At 34.8% G+C, this 24212-nt stretch overlaps 1 protein-coding gene across 7 annotated transcripts in view; it reads right to left on the bottom strand.

The window, feature by feature from the left end:
* U2SURP (U2 snRNP associated SURP domain containing) overlaps positions 1 to 24212 on the bottom strand; it is a 47105-nt gene that overhangs the window by 22600 nt on the left and 293 nt on the right. The window contains exons 2-16 of one of the 7 annotated variants that reach the window (XM_026086981.1): positions 17124 to 17171; positions 14457 to 14555; positions 13216 to 13330; positions 12695 to 12828; positions 11498 to 11539; positions 10675 to 10742; positions 9311 to 9405; positions 9103 to 9138; positions 8905 to 8987; positions 8227 to 8392; positions 6201 to 6412; positions 5209 to 5252; positions 1917 to 2021; positions 757 to 823; positions 506 to 669 (exon numbers count right to left, since the gene is read on the bottom strand). In XM_026086981.1, the coding sequence (XP_025942766.1) occupies positions 506 to 669; positions 757 to 823; positions 1917 to 2021; positions 5209 to 5252; positions 6201 to 6412; positions 8227 to 8392; positions 8905 to 8987; positions 9103 to 9138; positions 9311 to 9405; positions 10675 to 10742; positions 11498 to 11539; positions 12695 to 12828; positions 13216 to 13330; positions 14457 to 14555; positions 17124 to 17171 (1478 nt within the window). Of the gene's footprint in view, positions 1 to 505; positions 670 to 756; positions 824 to 1916; positions 2022 to 5208; positions 5253 to 6200; positions 6413 to 8226; positions 8393 to 8904; positions 8988 to 9102; positions 9139 to 9310; positions 9406 to 10674; positions 10743 to 11497; positions 11540 to 12694; positions 12829 to 13215; positions 13331 to 14456; positions 14556 to 17123; positions 17172 to 21306; positions 22669 to 24212 lie in introns of those variants that run through there. The other 6 variants (XM_026086977.1, XM_026086975.1, XM_026086978.1 and 3 more) reach the window with 6 other exon arrangements.

Raw genomic sequence — 24212 nt, 5'->3', positions numbered from 1 at the left:
CCACCACATATTTCTGCTACCATAGCCATCGCCACCACACATACAATACACAGCAAAGAACTCTGATGTTCTTTCTCTTCCTGATTACGCTCCCCATTTTGATTTCTGACGAACAGCATCACTAAATTTAAGACTATAAAACAAACGTTTAGTTCATTAGATTATAATAATGTTGAGATAGGTGTTATTTTCCCACCAACAGACGGGAACAGAAAATAGGGAAAAACTCTCATCCAATCCCGTTCAAACAAAAGGTTAACACCAATTGGATTGCAAGTTCTCACTGTTCAATGATGGTGTGCCTAACAAAATTCAGAAGGTATTTAGCCACATATGTCATTCAAAACCCAATAATATAATACAGACCCTGAGGTTAAAAGAGTTTCTAATTAATATTATGACAAGCATTGTAACATTTTAGGGATGACATAACTACAAAAACACATAACAGAAAAGATGATGATTAGCAGTTAAGACAGCACTAGAAATGGATAGAAGTTCATACTCTTCCTTAAGTGCACCCTTCTTGTTAGGTTCCTCTACAAATGCTTCTGTTTCTTGCTCTTCTGACATCCCATGTAGGTATGGATTTAATGGTGGTGGCCTCCAAAATGATCCATTTTTGAACATACGGAAATCTTCTGTCCTCCATTTGGTTGGAGCATCTCCCTAGAAAGAAGAAAAGTATTTATATTTTTGGTGTTCTTTTATTTTAGTGTGTTTAAAATTATGAACTGTCACTAAAATTCTACTTGCCTGAAGAATTGAGTAAAGCTTCCATCTATAATATACATGGGCTGGAGTCTGGTTTTCAAACAAAAACCTAAACCAGAGAGCAAAGAGGAGACATAAAATATGTTACAAGGTATTTAACTGAAGTGCAATTTCAAAGGAAGTAATCAAACAAAAGGAACCAATATCCAACCCTTGTCCACAATCCCCGTATAGCTATTGAGCGAAATCAAAATAGCTAGAACCATGTAGTACAGTTGTGCAGAACCAGCAAAAAACTCTCCACACAATCTACAAAGTGAAATGCAGAGTTACACAAAGTCACAGCATCTCTCTCAAGAAACGAGAGCGCAGCCCCACAGCAAAATGGGAGAATCAATGTGAAGAACTACTCTTGGAGCAACCGCAGCACAAACTGTGCAGGAACTCATAGGCATACGGTTAGGTTACTCAGACTCCATACTAAATGAACTGATGTTTTCTAACAATAAACTCTGTCAGAACACCGATTTAAATAAACAAATTAATAAATAAATAAAATTTTWAAAAAAATCAAGATCAGAAAAAACACATTTTTAAGGATTAAGTGTTTTATTCTGACCTATTTTCTCAATTTGTATAAAAAGTTAAAATGAAACACTTCGACCTTACTGCAAATACAACATTTTCATAAGGTCATTCAATACTTCCTTGAAATAAAGTTTTTCAGAGACTGCATTTCACGAGAAATACTGAAATTGATCTTTTGTACTGCATTAAGGACAAAAGCTGGAAATTCTGACAACTTTACCACGTCAGCTGAAGTTTAATCCTATTTGCACTGAGGACAAGAAAYGACTCCCAGATTTTGATAAAGGTAGGAGATTAGGCTCCAGGAAGACTAGACTAAACATTGCCTCTTCCCCCCCCTCCTTCTTTTTTTAATGTATGCTACTGCGGCCATCGATGAGTTTGAATCCCTCACACAAAGAGGAGTTAAACATCATGTGAAAGAATTATATACATTAGTATTAATAATTGGAAAGCATAGGTATGTCCCCCCTTTTTTTAAATGTACAATTTATAAAACTTGAATTTGCATTCCAACACAGACATAGCAAAACCAGCTCCTTTTCAGAAATGTGAACTATTAGCAAAGGCTAAAACAGTTAATGCTATTTAAACTGAAGCAATATAATAAGCACCTGAACATTGGATTGTTGATTTCTCGATTCATGATCATGGCTTCAAACATAGGCCCTTCCCGTACCACAAACTCTATCATTCGATGTATCAATGCGAGCAAATTCCTACAACAACAACACAGTTAAAGAAAAATTGATTCAGACCTAACACTATATAAAACTACACTCCACCTAAGATACTACAACTGTGCAGGAGATTATTTTGCTGTGTTGTTAAGAAAACAGTATAGAAGATAAGGTAACATGGAGCAATCTGATTGCCTTGCATCACAGACACGGGCATTCTAAAATGAAGACATGCCTAAGAGTGGTGGAGTGAGAATTTAAGAGGAGACCTTATTCCTGAATTTCCACAGCTTAGCCTACAACCATCTCTTGCTTAGTAAAAGCTTAATAGCCCTTACACAAAAAAATGGGCAACTGAACACCAAAGCACAATTATCTAACAGAATAGTAAGCCCTCATCTGAATTACCTAGTACTAACAGCAAAGTGTTAACCAAAGTTCTACAGATGTACACATGGCTAAATATTATGCTCAAAATTAAACACGAATCATTTCAAATATTTAACAGAAACTCCATTCAGCTTTCAAGCTATTCAAATATAAAAGGAAAAGCACATAGCTTTCCTGATGCCAAATACGGCAGTGATTTTATTAAAATGAGGTCCTTTTGGTCAAGACTTAACAGTGTGCCAATAGAACAAAACTGTCCATCATTCCGTGTCATACCATTCAATGTTTCCTCCCTCATACACACAAGTRAACAAAATCAAAATTAAAAAAAAATAAAAATTTGCATTCATTTCATTCAGCACAACATCCTGAGACACGTGAGAAGCACATGTGAAGTGTAAATTTTCAAACAGCATTTGAAAATACAGATCCACTTAAAAGTATACTAAAAGGAGACAGCCATATAAGCTTTATAAATAATTGTGATCTTCAGTTTCCAACCTTTTGTATTTATTTTGGAAAAAAGGATCCCAAATTTTCAAATACAGACTAGCCTACATATATCAAAAGCTTCACAGCATGTGTCCTTTGAATGTGATGCAAACAAAAAAGTGCAGATTTTTACATTTTTTTAATTGAATGAATATTCTAGATGTAACAAAAGGATATTGGTTCTTTAAATGTATCATATTAAACTTCTTTCTAGCAAATTTTAAATTAAAAAATTAAAAAAATGTTATATTGAAAAGCTGCAGAATTTTCTATTACTAAGCAACAAAGGTGATTGTTTTCTACCATTGTGAATATTCAAAGTTCTGCCACAGATATAAAGCACTAGATCAAAAAATTTTTTACAACTTAAAAACATAGTAATAAAAAGCCTGCTCCTGCCATCCGCAAACTTGGCAATTGTTCTGGCAGATGTTTTATACTAACTAGCATTAAAACTACATTTCCCTCAAATATCACACGAAAGAGCAACAGCTACCTACACCTCAGTTTTTCTGTCTTTTTGCTTTCTACAATCCCAGAAACATTGTAAAGAGGACATACTCTCAATAATCCAGCAGCCATTTTATTTAAAGCAGTGTTCTGAAAGTCTAAAGAGTGTTATATGAACTGTATTTGAAAATGTCAGTCAGAAAAAAAAAWTTTTTCATCCACTTCTTCTATCAAGTGCAATGAGGTTGCACAAGAGCAGCTTATGGTTGAAGAACATCTCCTTTGGAAATATATCGGATATATAAAAAAGATTCAGTAAATCCTGAAAGAGGGTGCTACTTGCATTCTGGTATACAAGACATTATCACTCGAAAGACAATTTCTCTGAAAAGTCCTGATTGCGTGCACCCAACATTTTCTGTTTTGTAAGTGCTAAGAAATAAGAAATGTTAAAAAATGATACTGAAAATTTTCAAACATAAATGAGTACAATTAAATGCAGTACCCCACTGAAGTTAGTTACAAGTTTTTGCATGTGATACACTCTAATACTCTAAAAGTTGTAACTGGCATCTTTGAAAGTCATCAGGAAGCTAAAAAAAAAAAAAAGAAGAAGAATTCAAGGTATTTTCCAAATACAATTCAATTAACATGAGTTTTTCTTACCATATGACCTTTCAAAATGCTACAGTAAATAAAATGGAAGCGTATCTTTCTCTGACAATTAATTACACTATGAACTGTACAGTTTCACAAATACTTGTTTTATTATTCAATATGTTTTTCCAATATTATTAAAGATACATGCTGGTCACTAACTATTCAATGTCACTACTCAACAAAAAGTGAAAGGTCCTGAAATTCTATCAAAATTACTGGTGCATTTGAGCATCTTAAACAAATATGTCAATATTCTACTTTAACTAACTTTACAAATGTTTTCCCCCACACACACACAAAAAAATGGGACTACTTTGTGACAATTAAAACAGTGTAGTAAAAAAAGATGATAGTTTTAAGTGCATTATTTAAAAATGTCATTTAGCTTAAGTTGGCCAACAAAAAAAAAAAAAGTTTTTCAGTTATAATAAAACCACATTTATTGGAGCCGATCGTACCAATGTCTGGTCAAAAACTGTATACTTTCCCAATCCATCCCATGATGTTTTCCTGGTCCCCCGCTGCCGCAGACAGTTCAGCTGGTGTTGCTCACCAAGGCCAATGTCAAAGAGAATTTGGTAATCTTTTGTGTTCATTTACTTTTAAAACAGTGTTGTGTTCCTATGTTCGGGAAAAGGTTTTAGCTTAACTGAGCAAGAGTGTACCTAGACAAGTGTGAAGGTAAAGGCACTGACAGGGACCAAAATGAAAAAATACCCTTGCGCTACAGAACTACCTTTTTCAGTGATCAAAACTACTGACTATTGCACATTTAAAAAAAAAAAAATTAAAAATCAGCTTTAGTTTTACTAGGGTGAACTGAATTAGTTACAAATTATACAATTCAAAAAAGAAAAAAAAAACAACAGCACCACACTGGATAGAGCAATGTCCTAGTTATAAAGTACTCRTATGTTATGTCAAGACCTATAAAGCATCATTAAGATAAGCTATTTCTCACTAGTTTTCACTGACAAAATTACCCTGCAACTATTTCTAGTGTTCAAATGCAATGCAAAAGATAATTACTTAAATCTATTCCTCACTAAACATAAAAATAACTGAGATAAGTATAACACAACTGTAAAACACACACATTTCTGTTTTAAGTATTATGAAAGAACCATTGCTCAGTCAAGCCATTACCTTTTCCTCAACATCACAATTTTTCTTTAAAATTCCGAAGGGGAAATTTTCTATATTTAGATCAGTAATAATAAAGAAAAACATGTACCTTTCTGTTGGGATAACCACTTTGACTATGGCTTGCGACAGAGTCTGTATATGAAGTCACATCAGATAATAAACATAGAATATGTGAGTATTGTTAACAAGTAACAAGCAAAAATATACATATGCAATGAAAATACTACACATCTATCACAAGTTTTGCAGGCAATCACTGCTGTGAAGTTATAACTAAGCAATTACATAAAATGCAAATGGTTGTGTCAGTGAACCATAAAGGTTCACTAATTGCAAAGTATCAGAACATTCCTGTCAGAATGTACATTGATGCACTGAATAGGTACTACACTGGATATAATTAAGAAAGAAGTTTTTAAATTTATGAAACGATTCTAAACTATTTGACTTGGACCACTTTGGTATTACTGTATTCCCAAGTCTTAAAAAAGCCAACCCTAGCATTTAAGTGTCATTCAAAGAATCAACAAATTCTTACAAACGTAAATAAAATTGGTTTGTGATTACAAGATACTTACCCTTCACTTTTACTCCCTCAGCTAACATTCTAAAAAAAAAAAGAAGTCTGAAAACTGACTCCATAAGTAGCCTAAAATACTGATTCGACGTCTGCACTAATTACCTTCTGTACAAAATATACCAACTCATCTAGCGTAAAAAAAGTACCCAGATTAAAACGTAGCATTTTCTCTAAAGAAAACAATTTAGATACTGCAATTTGGCAGCCAACAAAAGGGGGGGACGTAGGAGAAAAAAATCCAGGGAGCCTGGARGGGGAAAATGATAGCCAGATTTAAAGCATCACTAAAAATAAGTCAAGACGCAATACTGTGGCCTAACACAGACATGAGAATGTTTCAGGAATTAGGTTCCCTTAGGCTATAGCAGGGAGCCAGTGAGTTTGTACACTAAGGGCTGCCAAAGTCAGCCTGACCAATGCAAATCTAGGAAGCCACTGAAATACTGTCATAGATGTAGTATTTAACATGAGATATGGCCCAGGGTACTTTTTTAAGTTACCTTCTCAAAATCTTCCTTGTTTTTTGGTGGGGGTAACATTGGAGCATTAGGATTCTTCAATCTCTCCCTAGGCTGGGCATTAAAAGGCAGTCCTGAYGGAGGCGGCGGAAGCGTATGCTCCATCATGGAAGGCGGAATGTATATTGGATGTGGTGGTATAGGTACAGCTTTGCCCCAGCCTAGCTTCATTTCAAAGGACATAATCATCTTGCCTAAAAAAGTGAAAGTTTAAAAAGAAAAAAAAAAAAGTTATGTTATAAATTGGTTCCACACCAGTCTATTTCTCTGTATGTGCAGTGTTTAGGTTTGCCTCTCACGGTTTACTACTTTTTGCTTACACTGTTCATTAAAGTATCACATCTACCAAACTATATCATATGTAAATGAAAGCCTATTATATTAAATATTTTTGATTGTTCTTCCCCCAACCAACCTGTTCAGGAGACACATTATACAAAGCCACTACACAGTTGAAGTTGGGAGAAAAAAYTGGAAGAGAAAAAAAACCTTTTGATATGTGGCATACCAGACTGAACAAAGTAATTTTTAGATTATATTATTTAGACACTTCAATCCTTCAAAATGTTTTTTCCATTATAACAAATTTCAAATGATGTTACTCAAAACTGAAAGTAATAACTAATTAAAACTCCTATATATTGTAACTCTACTTACTATTGGTCCTAAAAAGTACCATTTTGAGTAAGGTAGACAGCAGATGGACAAGGACACCTTTTCATTTTCAATTCTTTTTGTCAAGGATCTGGATTTTYGAATTTCATGCTCTTCTAAACTGTAAGGGCGTAGCTTTCCTCATCACTTAATATACCTTTAATCGTGAATGGTTTTTTTCAAAGAAAATATAGACAAGATAGTCCATACATAAAATTATATGTTTGGTGCAGCACAGTTTACCTCTTCAGTATTAGGAATTTAGCTATTATTCAAACGTAAAGAATATATATGTCGCCAACAACTGAGAATTACCTCTTGTGCATTACTTAAATATATTCATAAAATAAAAACTTTATTCATGGTAAAAAATTACCAGAAATGCACGCTCTTCTTAGAAGAGTCTGTTTTCAGAGGAGAAATAATAAAACCTTACCTCCCCCTAACATCTTCGAAACTGTCATAACTTTTACATCTTTACCCACAGCAAAAGTCACCAACTTTCCCAGCCCTGGTGTATGTTATAGTTTGATGACATTCAGCTCTGTATCAGTAAAATGATCAGCATAAACTAAAATCACTGCTGGTGTTATATCTACTATTTAAGTCTCAACTTCCCATGTTGCCAGAATGGTCACATGCTAACAATTCTAAATATCAGATTTATCTGCAAGATTGTTCTCAAGTGAATATACAACTCAAAGATTTTTTTTCCTTTAAGAAAGACCAAAAACCATATGCAAGTATAAAAGAAGATAAGTGACCATCGTATCAAAACAGGAAACACACTACAAACAGATGACTTGTTCTATATATCCAAACTACAGAATCAATATGTAACTAAGCTTATTGGGAAAGAAAAATCTGCAGGCTTATTCACAGGTAAATAATAATTGACTTATACTTTAAAATTTTACACAGACATTTTTGGGGCACGGCCTTTCTATTATTCAAAAACTCCTTCAGAAGACATAGTGAAAACTTTCACTTTCAACTTTAAGTCCCAACTTCCAGTCACTACGGTAAATATGGACAAACACCACAAATTTATTCTGCAGCTGCTCAGGTCTTCTCTAATGCAGACTGAAATGCATCACCAAACTATATTCACTGGAAATAAAAAAGTGCAACAGTAGGGCTGGGAGAATTTTGAATTGTTTGTTGTTGGGGACGGGGTGCAGTTCAAATAYGCTAGCAGGTGAAAACAAAAATGTGACAAGTTTCCAATTCTCTCCCAGAGCTAGAACAGGGTTACAATGTATCTATTACTGGTCAGCTAAAACAACTTCAAAGATATTCTGACAGTTACTTCCTACAAAGGTAACTACAATCCAGAAATGAAAAATCTGTTCACCATTTAAATTCTTTAATGCTCTTTCAGCATCTCTCCTGTTCATAAAGGCAACAAAGCCACAATTTCTTTCTCTTGCTCTTTCTTCATCAGTTCTTGGCCACATAATTTTGACACTTGCTAATGGTCCAAAACGTCCAAATTCTTGACATAACATCTCTTCATTCATCTACAGGAAAAAGGGTAAAAATTAGAATCACGCTACTGTATTTCTGAGATACTTGTTCACATTAGTGTTCAGATACCGAGATTTTCTCAGTTTCTTGATAAACAGGAACAATGCTGTCCACCAATACCTCCCCAATAAAATTTGCCTTAAAAAAAAAAAAAAAATCACATTCTGACCTAATCATGGTCAACTTTCTACGAGATATGATTCTGCTCAAATTTCTATGAGATATGATTCTTCTCACAGGTAGATATCTATGGACAAATAATTTCCACTGAGCATTTTTGCTTTTAGTAACTGACAATCTTAACATTAACTTCTGCAGCACCATGTACAGAGCATTTATTCAAACGAATACTGCCTCCATAGTCACCACTTGTACCTAATGTATGGGTTTAAACCTATGCATATGGTTTAAAATAAATTAATCAGGAAAAAAATAGCTACTGAAAAAAATGTAATTGGATCCAAACATGCCAATGCTGCACTTAACTACTTGGCTCCAAACTTACTTGAGGATTAATGTTTCCAAGATACAAATTTGTTGTGCTTGGATCTCCAACATCATGTGACCCTGGTGCATAATCATCCAGCACTACAACAGGGAAAAAGAAAAAACAGAAAACAAAAACAAAAACCACACAGGTCATAACCTTTACTATGCACTTAAGCAACAACACTGCATTGAATGAAAAAAGAGTCTGTATTACCACCAGATGATCTGTTTCTTCTTGAAGGAGCATCCACTAAATAAATAAATAGATAGATAAATAAATAAATAAWGTGTGTGTATATGTGTGCATGTATATATATAAATATACATATATACATACACACACACACGTATGTATATATAAAAATTTTGTCTACAAATTTTGTAGACCAAAAAAAAAAAAACCAAAGAAACCAGCTACTTACTTGAACGACGCTGGCCATCTGAATCTGACTGAGGTGGCTCAAAGCGACTCAATCTACCTTTTGTTTTATGTCTTTCATCACGCTCCTCTTGTATTCTACAAAAAAAAAGTTGAATACAACTAACAAYTTGGTACCTTTTTGAGGTTTTTATAAACAACTTTTCAATTATCTTTAGAAATATGAGAATTTTTAATATTAAACACTGGGCTCAAATTGCCACTATATCTGAATTTCTGTTTAATCAACTGGAATCTAACAACCAGAACTATTCCAGATGCATGCTTCCTCATCCATACTGCCAGGCTGCTTTAAACTCAAACAGAATGGGCTAGGCTCAAGAACCAGTTTACAAGATTAGGAGCAAGAACTCTGCTCTGAAAAAAATGACCTGAACCCCACATCCAACTGACAGAGGTCCACTGATCTTTCAGACGACTTTTCAAAATGCACACAGCTCCTTAGTGTCCATTTCTGCTCCTACCTTTTCTTAGCCACATTTAGGCAGGCTGTCACCCTGCAGAGTGATAGACACTCCCATCTGATCACTCCCAGCACTTACAGGACCCCATCTCAGCTTATGCTTCTGAGAATAGCAGTCACACAAATAATGACTCTGTGGTTCTTTGTAGTATCATCTTAAATCCTGATGCAAAGATATTGTGTACCAGGAATACATGGCTGCCAATTCAATTCATTTATACCCACTAATAAGCAGACAGCAATAAAGTTTAAAGTTTAAAATAAAATTTTAGATGCTACTCATGATAGCTGTAAATGTACTTAGAATGCAGTACCTATTCTCTTCTAATGCACACATATTCCTTTTATTTTCCACCTCTAATGTCAGGGCAGATGTATGGCACTCATAGTTACTCTCTGAGTCTGATCATCCTTCCCTGTTGTATTATACATTTAAAAGTGAAAGAATTTGCTTTTTGAAGCTTAATTCAATTTGGTTTTAAAATTATGTAAGCTGAAGTACATCTCAACTTCAGTTTAAAAAAGTCTTATTTCTGCTATAATATAAAAACTCAATCTCATACCACAGTTCCTCTGGATATAACTTAAAAGCCACTGACAGAACGTTTTATTCTTCCTGATCCCGGAACATCAGACAACTTCATTTACATGGCAGCTGACTCTCCTGACAAATCACCTAGACCTGTACAGAGCATCTACCAGAGCARGTTCTTGCTCTGTTTAGGATTATCATTGCTGCTGCTAATGAAATCATACCATTCCACAAGCATTTGGGGGGGGGGGGGAGCAAAAAATAAAGCAAGAACGATTCAAAATATTGCTACTAAAAAAAGTAACAAGACCTTGTGTCATCTTTATTTACAGTAACAACTAATCAGACTTACTGCTTTAGTTCTTCTTTAAAAAGTTCCAAATTACTCTTTTTCTTTTCCTTCTCTCCTTTCTTCAAAGGCTGAAATTAAAGATATATCAGCCAACATTTCAGCACACAGAATGAAACAAAATATAAAAATTAATGATCATATAACAAAGTTTAAGGTAATTTTCATGCATATTTTACCCACAGGTTTCAAACCAAGTAAACTACAGGAGAAAAAAAAAAAAGACTTGAAAACATTAAGACTGAGCACTATCAAACACAAAGCTAGAAAATACAAAATTAAGAATAACTTAAACTAAACTTTGTTACTTGTGATTACTACAATGCAGCCTGTCTGATCAAACACACTCTCTACAACATACAAATTTAAATATCTGTAAAGTATTTTGTCAGTCTGGTTGACTTATCACAAAAGTTGACTGCACCTCTAGCAAGCCTTCATGCTCTATTAAATTGATATCTATCTATCTATATAAACATATATATATTTTTCCAATTATTTTATCCACAGACAAATATTTTATGTGAGAAGAATTTCCTTCCCTTGCTTCCTTTTGGATACAAATACAAGTCTAAAGAAAGAGTTATTCTAAATAGTTAGAGATCCTCAGAAAAAACAATCTTTAATAACACAGAATATGGATATTGTAATACTTTTTTTTTTAACTGTAATATATGCACCTTAACTAACTCACGTGAACTCTTAACTTCTACAACATTGCTTTTATATAACCAAATTTAAATGAAAACGTTTCCAATAGGCAGACATACAAAATATTTATTGTGTTACACACTACAGCTTTGGAAAAACTGGACTTCCTACTCACCCCAGGCAAAGTTGTTTGTTTTTGTTTGTTTTTGGGGAGGGTCTGCCAAATAAATAAAATCATTTTTACCTCATTATCTTCAATCACCATTGGACAGGGCAAGTGAGTAAACTGATTGCATTACTTGATAAGTATTTATGACAATTTTGAAAAGCAGTAATATTTTTACAATACAAATACTTGCATACAACAGAATAGAGCTCAGCAGGACAAAAAATGCTACAAGYAATTAATTTCTGCAACTATAGAGCTTTAAATACAATGAGTATCAAAACTGCCATCCAGTATTACCCCATTGTTCTAAATTTTCTAATTTTGTTTAAAGTTGAAGAGAAGCTAAGATGGGAATACCCACAATTATCACATCACATCTCATTCCCCCACCCTAGCAGGCAGTATCACAGATGCTTTATATAAGTTTAAAGATTGTAGTAAGCTCTTTTTAAAGACTTCCAAGATATTTACTTAAAAAAAATCACTACACATACATAGGAGTAACAGTAAAGTCATATGTAACCATCGCCTGACTTGAAAACTAAGGTYGTTCAAAAATAAAACACTCCCAGTTATTTTTATTTTGAAATCTCAGTTTAAGAACAAAAGACAAATGAAACCATGCAGATGTCAAAATAAATTAAATAGAAACAAGGTTTTCAGCTGCAAAAACTTTCAAGTTCTACATCTCAAAGAGATGAAGGGAATTGCTTGAACATTATCAAAAAAAAAAAGAAAAAGAAATAAAAACACTTAAAAAAAACTCAAAGAAAATTTGGATCAATGCAAAGGTCAAATTTTCCTAAAAGTTATAAACACCTAAAAACAGTTGGTAGCACCAAGAACTGCTTCTAAAACTTCAAAAATTTTCAGCATCGGAGATATTACTTTGCAACAGTTACCAAGCATGCATTCATGATAAAAAAGGAATACAGTAAAAACATACAGCATCCAAATCAGAGTGCACTATTAGAGAAACATCTCATGCTGGATACAGAACTACAAGACCTCTGCATTTTCACTTGTTTTTTTCTTTTTTTTTTTCTTTTTTTATACAGGATTAAGAAAATCTAAATTTCTACCTTCTTTTACTATGTGATAAATGCAGATAAAATTATTCTGCAAGATCACACAGATCTTTTTCAAAGTACTTCAAAATATACCTTAAGCAGAGAGTTAACATTCAAATAAGATAAAACTTACAGGCTTTTTGGTTTCTATCATTAAGAGGGATGGAGGTTTCTCATTAGACGGTTGGCTTGGTTGATTTTTTTGATCCGAAAACCGTGATGAAGGCTTATAGATTTTACCCCTCTTTTCATCTGTTTCATGTTCCTCTGAAATTAAAAACAAACTATATTAACTAATACTGCACAACAGAGTTACAAGAAAGAAAAATGTTCTAAGTTCTGTCCATGCAACTCAAACAATATATTATTTCAAAACATTGAGAAGATGCAATAATACAAACTTGCTGTAATTGCAGTATGAAGAAAAAGAACAAAGATTAGACATTTTATAAAAAGTTCTTTTCCCCCTTAAATTTAAAAGACAAATCATGTCACTAACTACACAGCAAGTTAAAGTACAGACTAGATTTTAGCATCGTTTCATTTACTGTTACTAATGCAATACATTTATTATAAAATGCATTTAAAAGCAAATCTTCATCTTTACTCAAAAGACCTACCGCCACCACCCCCTAAAAAGAAGATTAGTTATACCTTTAGATGCATTAACGATTCCTCCTCTTACAAATGTTTTCACTTTATTACCATCACTTCCTTCAAAGGCAGCAAGGAATTCTTCATAAATTTCTGCAGCAGCCTTCTCATCCTCCTACATAGCAAATGTTAATCTATTTACTATCATCACAGAACAACCTCCACTAGACAGCTCTTCTTAAATTAGCTATGTGACATTCCTATTTATATTCTAGAGTTCATGCTACAACACACTTTATCAAACGAGTTTCAATTTTAGACAAAAGAATCCAAATTACAGAGGAATGTGGGAAGAACACAGCATGTAATACTTCGAGAAAATTAAGCCTGTATGCTCAAATATGACTGTTCACTTACATTAGTTTACATGGCAGTTTAACATTTAAAGATGCCAAATACAAAAGTTTATAAAAAAGAACAGCATTATGAGACTGGAGCTCTGTGTTAACCTGAGCATCAGAGAACAGTACATATTCCATCTTACCCCTTGCGATCAAACTGTGTGACTGAAGGAGCTTAGCAACAGAATCRTCTTTTTGCATTTCCCAAAGAATAGGTTAATTCAATGACTTAAGCTGAGCGAGAAAATAAATTCAGCACAAGCACTTTTCTTTAGGCTAGTGTTTTCATGAATGTAGCAAGAGAAATCCCACTGAAATACAGTATGCACTGAGTGTGTAAAGCTGAAAGACTAAAATTTTCAAAACTTCAGCCTTAGCAACTATGAGCTACCTATTTCCTAAGATTAGGATACTCCTGACCTATCTTGATAAAAAACGTTAACGTTTTTGATATTTCTAAATAAAAGTCATTAGACAAAAAGTTTTGCATAATAACAAGGATATGTATTGAAACAACTTCAGAGACTACAGGTATTCCTTCCAATTACTGAAATCCAATAATACAGAGCAAGTAAAGAACTGAAAATAACCTAMGGTGATGGTTGTCTTCATTTTGATCAGTATAACAATCAAGGGATTGTTGAAATTCAGTACTCTGGGAAGCCAGAGAACTTAATTTCTCATGTAGAAGGCAGAGAAGCAAACCTTTTTCTACCTTACTGCCACGCATATTAAGAAAAAAAACATATTCTGAAGTTAAACATTCAAAATACAAATCACTTCTGTTCTTAGAAAACTGCAATTATTTAAATCAAAATGAGGAAATTTGGTGACTGAACTGGTTATAATCTAATAGCAAGCTAGTTTTGGCTCYGCACACAAAAATATATATACCATTACCTTCTTTTTTAATTCCTCTTGTTCCTTCTTGCTTAGTGTCCGTTTGGCAGCACTCATTTTGCCAATGCTGAATGCTTTAAGTTTACTTTCCATTAGAGGCTGCAAAAAGAGTACGACAAAAAATTAAACTGTTTACAAGAACAATTAAAATAGTGTTATTTTCCACTTTGGTCTATACCAGAAACTTTTTACCTGAAGTGACTTAATTTGCCAGGTGATTTAAGTATTTGGAAAACAAAATAAAATGAATAAAAGACTACATATGTTTGTCTCTGAACCGGTAATTATCTAATACAAGAAAAAAAATTAAATCTATGTTTTGAAAAAACATTTATCATTAGCTTAATGAGAAAGTTTTCAACACACCATTCAAAGACTATCTCTGCTGAAACCTGAGGGGAGCATGCTATAAAAGCCTGGAAACCTTACCACTATGCAAAATATAGAGTTTATATATTTACAGAAAAATATGCTTTGCACTTTAATTACATATTGATCCTTGCAACTTTTCAGGAAAAACCTGAAAAATTCTAAAGGTTTTTCTGACTCTTTTGGCTGGAAGACTGTGTAATGTCAAACAGGTGTAACTGAAGATCTAAATTTAAGTTGTATAACAGGGTTTAAATGTAGTATTTTTCCTGAAAGAAAAAAGCATTCTTGAGGTTTTAAGCTACTACTCAAATAAAACAAAAAACCCACACTTCAGGCGTAAATTCCTTCTATCTCAGATAATTTAATCTGCATTCCTCACTTCTTGAAACCCTGATCAAAGGAGGACTCCATGCAACAGTCATTTCTGAAAAGTATGGAATTAGCATTTTGGCTAGCTATCAGACAGTAAAGCACTGAGAAGGCCAACAGAACGAAGACCACATTCAGAAGACATGGAGAGTGGGAAGGAAAGGAGAGAAAAGATGAGACACTTCTCTGGAAATTCCTGTTTAACATAGTAGTTCATAAAGAATCAATACAACATGGAAAAAAGCCCCAAAAGAGCAGAACATAAGCTATTACCCTTCATCTTCATAATTTTTTGAAGTTCTTACACAGCTGTCAATGATGCTCAAAATTACTACTTTTGCAAAGACAGTTATGTTAAAAAAAAAAAAGGCCTGATTTAATAAAACATCAAAACAAATAAGCTGAACAATTTACTGTATTATCAAAAAATTTCAGATGCCAATTGCAAAAAGAGTTTCTTTAGGAATAATTTTCTGTGGAAAGGGTTTTATTTCTAATACCAGTTTTCTACACAATCTGCTCACCYAATATGAAAAAGCACTGTGAAAAACAATTGTTTCAAATACCTTTAGTTTATAATTCTTGTTTAGTATCACAAACACCTCTTAGATCTGTGTGAAGCATGGGCTCTCAAGCGAAATTAAAAAAACAAGGGGTCTCTGAACTTGTCAATTTATAGATAAGCATAGGATCAAAATGGCTTATATTTCTTTGAAAAAAGTTTCCTACTTCATAATTTAAAGGAAAACGTTCAATTACAAACTAATGCAGTGTTGTATGYGGACTCATCTGGTTTATGCTACTAAGCTTCTCAAAATGAGCTCCTGTGACAGATTTATCAGCAGGTTTTCATGYATCTACATGTTTTGAAACTAAATAAAATCCACTTTTTGTGTTCTCCAAAAAGACTACTTATATTTCAGTATGACAAGCAATATGCAACTTCGTCAAAACGTGGATGCGTTACTATGGCACAGCAACACTGACAAACACAAATACTGTGCTCCTACCAAAGGCTTATCCTGTCATCAGAGAATAATCTCTCACAGCGATGACACAAGATACCTGTCACGCTGCCACATGAGTGCATGTTCTAGTGACATAACAACGGAAGCAGACATAAGAGTTCTAGCACTAAGATCTCGGTTTAGAAACAGTCTCAGAAAAAAAACTTCCAAGTGGCTGGAGCAATACAAAATTAACGGTATTAAATTAATTCATTCCTGCAATTCCCATTCCAGTAGGCAATTAYGACATTAATATTAACCTTAGGTAGCTTCACAGAATTATTAACAACAGAGCCACAGAATACCTAAAGGTCTTCCTCCTTTAAAAAAATGGAAAAGATCATAGTGGAAGAAATAAGGTAGATGACAGAAGAAAAGAGAAAATTTCCTGCTAAGTAAGCAAATCACTGCATGAAGGCAAACTCCTGTTAACCATAACATTTCATTAACCATAATGTGAGGGGAGGAAGACTAGCCAAATGTTCTTACCTTTTTCTTTAAATATATTCTATTAGAAGGAAAAATAGAGGTTTAAATTAGGGCTATATTATCTCATTTTTGAGAAGCCAACGGTACACAAAACCCACTAATATACACTGACTCTTACAGTTACTCAGCCCGTACTTTGAGCTGTACTTCAGTATAAGAGTTAAATGTACACAGTCTTTACAACTTCTACCTCTTTAAATATCTGTTATTAACGCAGTATCATTCAGTAGAGCTTCATACATTAGCAGTTTTTTAAATTTTTCAAGGAATTTTTTTAAATGTGAAARCGAACACTTTATTTACAAATATCTACAAATTATATATCCCATGCACCAAAGGGTGACTGCAGCAAATAAGTTTTCTTTAGAGAACAACAGGTTTATTTTGAGGTTCCAGGTTTGGGTTTTGTTTTTTAATCTTGTGTACTTACATGTGTATCAGCAGATCCAGCGGTATGTACTGCATCTGGCACTCTGACCTGAAGAGAGAATGAAGAGGAGGTAAGGCAAAGGAAAAAAAAAAAATACAAGAAAGAAACAAACCAACCCTGTTTTTTTCTTTGGATGTGACTTTCACTTCAACTTCAACATCCATATACACAAGAACAAAGATACATGTAACTTATTTTAAACATATATCTGAGCAATGTCACAGCATGAACAATTTCAATATAAGATAAACAAAGGATTAACAATAGATGTTCTTGCTATCATTAAAACCATCTACATTTCTTCAGTTGGATTTTATAAACTCACCATTAACACCATTACAATTGGAAAAAGGAAGTTTGTTAAACTGAATCTGTAAAAGTCATCATTAAAATGCTTTATTATATTTGCCTTACTATAAAATTATTTCCAAAACTGCTCTCAGTATGTCGCGCATTGAAGGATGCTGGCCACCTCAGGAACCTTAATTTAAATCCTACTTGTGAATATGCACTAATTAACATTATCACTTTAAATTAAACTATAACTATTTCAAAATGTATAGAAGTTTCATGTATGCATGTGTAACGTTAAAGTGTCACTTTCAGTACATTGCTGAAATCAAGAACTAAAATTCACTGCCTTACAAATTTACAACTTTTTTTTAACCCTGCTCTTTTCAGACAAGCAGACAGAACTCCTCAGTCACAAGTTTAAAACTGCATACACACTACATTATACTGCATGTGCATATATAATGTACTGTACTCCCACATAAATACTGTACAAGCCCTTTACAGAACAGCAAACAGTATTTAAATTCACCTCTGCTATTTTAAAAACAACTCTAGGACACTGAACACCATCATATATATAAAGTATACAAATGCATAGACACTTTTCTTAAACAGGATTCTTTCAAATATTTTTAATGAGTTTAAGTGATGAAGAACACTCCAACAAACAGGACAGAACAATAAATTGTCAAACAAGGTAGTGCCAAAATTCCAGGAAACTTTACTGACATAAGGTCTGCTATTAAGATAGAGCTATTTGATATACAATTCATATTTAAATTGGAATTTAAGTCCAAATAAAGGCATACAAAAATTTTATTATAGATTTTCATTACCTGAAATCCATTCATTAGTTACAGAACATTAGCACTTTTCCTTATAACCAGGAATTTGTACTTTCTATCAGAAGTAATAATATGCTGTGTTGCTCTCCATCATTCCAGAATGGACAAGCACCAGATGCTACTCTAGAAAATAACTTACTAAAAATTGGTACCATTTCCCATCAAGCATTTTCATCAATTAAGATAGTGACATTTATCTTGTACAAGTATGTTCCTATAATTTTTATAGTCAAATCAATTCAGAACAAATGGTAGACAGAGCCTCAAGGACTGGCACTAAGTCCACCAAAAACCAAACAAAACTAGTAGACACACCTTTAAAAAGATAAATCTCAAAGGTGGACTGATACAATGTTGTCTTCCTCAGCCTACTAACAGGAGTGAAGACCTAACCTTGCTAAGGAGGAGGGTGTTGGGGGTGGGGGTGGGGGTTCGGCCACAGCAGAACGAAATTAACATTTCTCAGTTCTCAGTATCAATGTCCCGTGCAGAAGCTGTGGACAGCTACACCTTCCAACAAGGATGGGTGCCGACCCCACCTACGGGGCGGGGGGGGACAACAAAGACAGCATCGCACACCGTAACAAATAGTAACAACGTGAAATGCAATAATGCTGTTTTAGACACAGTAGATGATATCCTAAGGCAGAACATGAAAAATTTAACAGACACTAAAGCTGCTTCTGCAACAGAACAAATTCACACTGCTTTACAGCAGCGTAGACTTTCAATTGCAGATGTACGGCAGCACACAAGAAATTCTGAGGGCTAACAGCAGTCCAATGACCAAAAGGTCTGGAAGTCACTGAGCTGAAGTAGTGCACCGGAATTCTCCAACCTCCCAACAGGAACCAATGCACTGTGAAATAAATCACCTCTGAGTATCAGCAAAGTAACAGAATTTCTACTAAGGCGCGCTCCAAGAACTTCTTTTAAAAGAAGTTTCAGCTTACTCTAGTAAATTTATAGAACAACTTTTTCCAGTGCCCACTAGCAGCTTTGCGGAAAGCCACATTATTAAACAGTTTCTGGTTTTAGGTCTTCTGTTCCCACCTAAAAATTGATTCATAGCTTTGGTACTGCTTTTGACGACCCCAGCAACAGTACTCAATGCAGCACAAAACAGATGTAATTCTTGACAAAATCATGCACAACTATCCACAAGTTTCTGAATAGCGGCTATTAAAAAAATAATAATAATTTCATTCTCATAGCACTGGACTTTGCATCCATTTGCACTGCCTTGATGAAAGGGGTGAGGTATTTTTCCTTAAGAGTTAGATCAGCTGAGCTGACTTAACGGTATCAAAGTCTTTTTAACATTCAGAGAGAAAAATATTTTAAACGATGCTGCCTACCTATGTTGAAAGCCAGAATAGGATTTTTTTTTTCCCTTTTTTAATCATGTTTAACTCAACTGAACTAGTTGTTGAAAGAAAAACACCCAAAGCGCTGTTCTGCAGTTGATGATTTCAGAGATATGAGGATAACTCGCTTCGTGTTCAAAACACTGACAGAAAAACATGACAGGTAAATCTTTCAGTAGCATTGCCAGCACAAACAGTCTACAAATCTCCTCTTATGTCCATGTCCATCTCACTGCCCCTAAAACTCTGCATGAAACCTATCATTTTTTACTAGGTTATTTTCCAGCTGGATCACTTTCTCAATCTCTTTCACTGCACGGGTCCCTTAAAGAATATCACCAGCATAACTGAAGTAGCAGTGCAGGCTGCTTTACATAGCATGCCAGTAAAATAAAGTCTTGTCAAACTGCAGTCTTGGAGGGCAGGTGACTCAAAGCTCCTTTGCTGAATATAGCCAAGTTTACTCAACTTTCAAAAGAAAAAAAATATACTCAAAAGACTATATTAAAGAAATTGATGACAAAGTCCTATCAGAAAAGCAGAGCTGAGAATTCTGTCTCAGATTTTGACATTTAAATTTTCTTCCAGCTTCACAGCTGCTTCCAAATAAAACAGAAGACTGTTCTTCCAAGTCTTCTTTCCTGTAAGCAATGCAATTGCCCACAAATCCAACATATTTTTCCCAAATTTAACAATCTCTGGGTAAAACTGGCACAATCCCATTATTTCACAAATGCTTAACATATTCTATACAATATCAACAAAACCCAGTTTTCTGAAGTTAAAACTGGTGCCATTTAGTAAAACAACAAAGTGCAATAGAAGCTGCCAATAAAATCCAAAATACAGTACTGTACCCTTCCAAACGCTGAATGGTATCTTCAGAACTGTAATGGCTGCAAACTTAAATTTAAATATAAGCTTTGCTCCTGCAAAAACTGATAGCTTAAGGGCAAAGTGTTTAGAAGAAATTTTGGTATAAGACACACTGGCCCTATTTCAACATCCTCCCTTGACCCTGTCCCCACACTGCACAGCTGATCATAGAGCCACATAGAACTAGATCACTCTTCCTGATCTAGCTGAACACCTACGAAAGAGATAGCTGGGCAGGTTCAGCCAAACCAGTATCCTGTTCATACCAGCTCCCCCTGCTCCCAAATAGCCATGCTAAATCATCTAAAGAGGACAGTGTGTGGAAGGGAAAGCGTAGCTGAGGCTCAGAAACTGTTTGTGTCAGCCCTGCTACCAAGAAAATGCAAACAGAACCACAGTACAAATTAAGATGCTAAAATACAGCTGGGGGTGGGGGAAAGCACCATTTCCCAACCCAACTTTTCTCCTTTTTCTCCTTTCTCTATCAAGCAGTTTATAATACAGTCAAGAAGACAAACACTTGCAAACATCTGCAAATTAAGTTTTATAGCTAATGTGTTTACTCTTCACATTTACTAGAATAGTGTATACTAATATTATTCACTATTTAAATAGACATCACTTGGAAGCACAAAAGTAACTGGAAAATTGTTTCCTCTGAAGTACTTGCAAGAAATGCTACTCCATTATAACCCTGAACTCAGATGAACAGGAACTGCCAATATTTAACTTTTTACTGCTAGAGAGAAAATAAAAAGGACATCTCCTTTTACATTTCCATCAAGAGAGAAAAGTACTTACTCCGCTCCTGTTCTTTTTCACAAGTTGAATAACACAGGGAAAGTTAATGATCATCAGTTTCACCATCCTTCAGAATTCTTCATCTAATTAGAAGTCATCACATTTCTACAGATTCTACAKTCTTGTTCTTCGCACATTTTAACTTCCCTGTGGAAGCTGCCCATTCACAAGCAGGCTTTCTTTAACATTTTATTAACACGTACCCTTACTCAAAAGCCAAAGAAATGCACTTGAGATTAGGGAATGTTTTTAAAACATCAACTTTTACAATTGAAAATGGGAAACTACAGCTTGATCCAAGTGGATAGTTTTCTCTTCTGCCATGTAGTACCCAATTTGTACAATATTATATGCAAGACCAGAAGACATACAATGTAGTCACTATTCTCAAAAGATGAAAGAAAAAATGGTAGTCATCCAAGCAAATAATATTTCATTACGTCCAGATAATAACTGGACAGAATCAGTATCTGCCATTTTAGAATCATATCCTGACACTGACTTACTGGGCAATCTTGGCCAACCTCTACTTTCCCATCCTAAATTTGTCCGTCATTCCTATTTCAGGTGCAGATTTTGCTATCCTAATCTTAAAGTTACAAAGAGATAGATGATGCTCTTGCAACACATTTCACAGAGAAGAATCTTCCAAATTTATTTAGCATCATAAAAAGCAGCTACCAACACAGTCACAAAGGCAACTGGTGCTCCTGAATAGGTAGCATCTCCCTGACAGTTTTCAAATAGTGAATCAAATAGATAATGCTTGACTGAAATAATAAACTGGATTTCACCTTATAAAACAAAATGATTGTCTAGACATTGGCTAGACACTAAGACAGAAGAACAAACACCACGTGTACTGAAGGAGAGAAGCCATATCTTAGTACAAGCGTTAAAGCTTTCAACTGCTACACCATAGCATTTAGTAGAACACAGAAAATAAAATGACATTGTCTTCTTCCCAGGATATTGGCTAGAAGCCAGAAAAGGAACATCTTGAAATTGCCATTAAAATAGATCCCATGGAGTCTACAAGATCTATTTGCAAGACCTTGTTTGCAAGAGCAATTATTCTTATAACATGCAAATATAATGCACAAAACAAAATAGAGCCTAAAACTGTGATTTTGATATGTAAGTAAATGAATTTTAAAAAATCTGTTTCATAAATAATTATTTTAAATAATCAAGCAAATTGGTTATTTGCTTAGACTGTTACACCATACATATCTCATACACAGTCAACTGAAAACATTGATTTTTATCCATGAATGATTAAATCAACTACAAAGAAAAATTACGACTGTTACAGATTTCAGGTCTGATACGTCACACCCCTTTCTACAGACATCTGAAGAATACCTATATGGATTTACATATCACATGCATTCATGAACTGACACAAAAAAAACCCAAAGACACCCTCCCGCCCCAAAGAGTCACGAAGTTAAGACTAAAGGACACACATCCCAAGAGCTAGGCATGTGTTATTTAACTTCACTTTTCAACAAAAAACAGTTTTCCTAGATCCATGTAAGTACTATCCCTTTTCCTTGGCACAAAAGAGAACATTAACAAGATAAAATAAAGAAGATCTAGAATGTAAAGCAAGGGAAGAGACTACTGAAACACAACATATACTTCTAAAGTAATGGAAATTTGGGGGTGGGGGGGCTGCATGAAGATGGCAAGATATAGGAACTTCTCAATGACTCCAACCCTTGAGAGATCAATGCACAAGGAAGGAATCACATCCGAGTTGTTTTTGCATACCATGTTATTGGTTGCAGTAATTAACGAGTTATTACTCTATGTCTAATTATACTTTTAAATCCCAAAATGTCTTACTTCCCAGAAGCCTCTCTCCATAAATTAAGATCTACTGTGTTATTAACCAATAAAGATCTGTCTAGATCTTGGTTGCAGTTTCAAGTCAAAGGTAAGATCCAGAGAAAGTTTTCTTACAGTATTTGGAGTAGATCTTAAAAAAAGAAACAAACAAAAAAAAAACCTCTCATAAGGACTCCAGTTACTGGGTAAACATCAAAAGGCTCTCATAACTATGATTCAATTGGTTTCCTAACAACGAAAAAAATAATTTTCTATTTTAGCTGAATATAAAAATGGGCAAAAATTGTTAATCTATACAGGAACAGAAATTCTTAAGCCAGAATGAGGCATCTCTCCCTTCACTGATTTACACAAGAAAGAAAGACTGGAAGAATTGTCAGAAAAAAAGAGTTACATAGTACTGCCCGAAGATCTGCAGCTAGACTGTTTGAAATGAAATGCCACTAATCGTCAAACTGCCAACTGTCAAAGCATCCCCCAAAATATATCATTGTTCTTACTCTACTTTCTCGTGGGGGGAAGGTGTTAGTGAGCAGGAAGTTCTGTGCTGCTGAGGATTACTCACAGACACACAGCACTGGTTTCTGTGCACAGCTTTAGACAAGCCTGCCAGAACTCCTATACAACTTGGACTTCTGGTCTTCAAATTAACAAACTAATTATGGGGAACTGAGTGGGTACAGTGAAGAGAGAGTGCAACACGACTGTGATTTTATGAAATTTGTAATTTTATCGCAAAGCAAAACAGGACACTCGATCTGAAGTTAACCATTGCTTTCACACTCGCAATTTGGAAACTGACTCCAAGCAGGCACCAGGACTCCCCATGTGAGCGGAGTTAAACCCGAATACGGGCGTTTACAGGGCTCAGGCCTCAACTAAGCGCCCCAGACACGACTCGGTGCCGTTAAAAGCGCCCGGCCCCGCCTGCGAGCGCGCCCGCTCCCTCCAGCACCCCGCTCTTCCCGCCGCCCGCCCACACGTCCCCGCGCCCGGGGATGCCGGCAGGGAGACGGGCCCAGGCCGGGCCCGGGCGCGGCGACGCGACGCGA

This window comes from Apteryx rowi, unplaced genomic scaffold (assembly GCF_003343035.1).
Source record: "Apteryx rowi isolate R43461 unplaced genomic scaffold, aptRow1 scaffold_70, whole genome shotgun sequence".
In the NCBI taxonomy this organism is placed as follows: Eukaryota; Metazoa; Chordata; class Aves; order Apterygiformes; family Apterygidae; genus Apteryx; species Apteryx rowi.
This window is presented reverse-complemented; position numbering and strand designations above follow the sequence as displayed.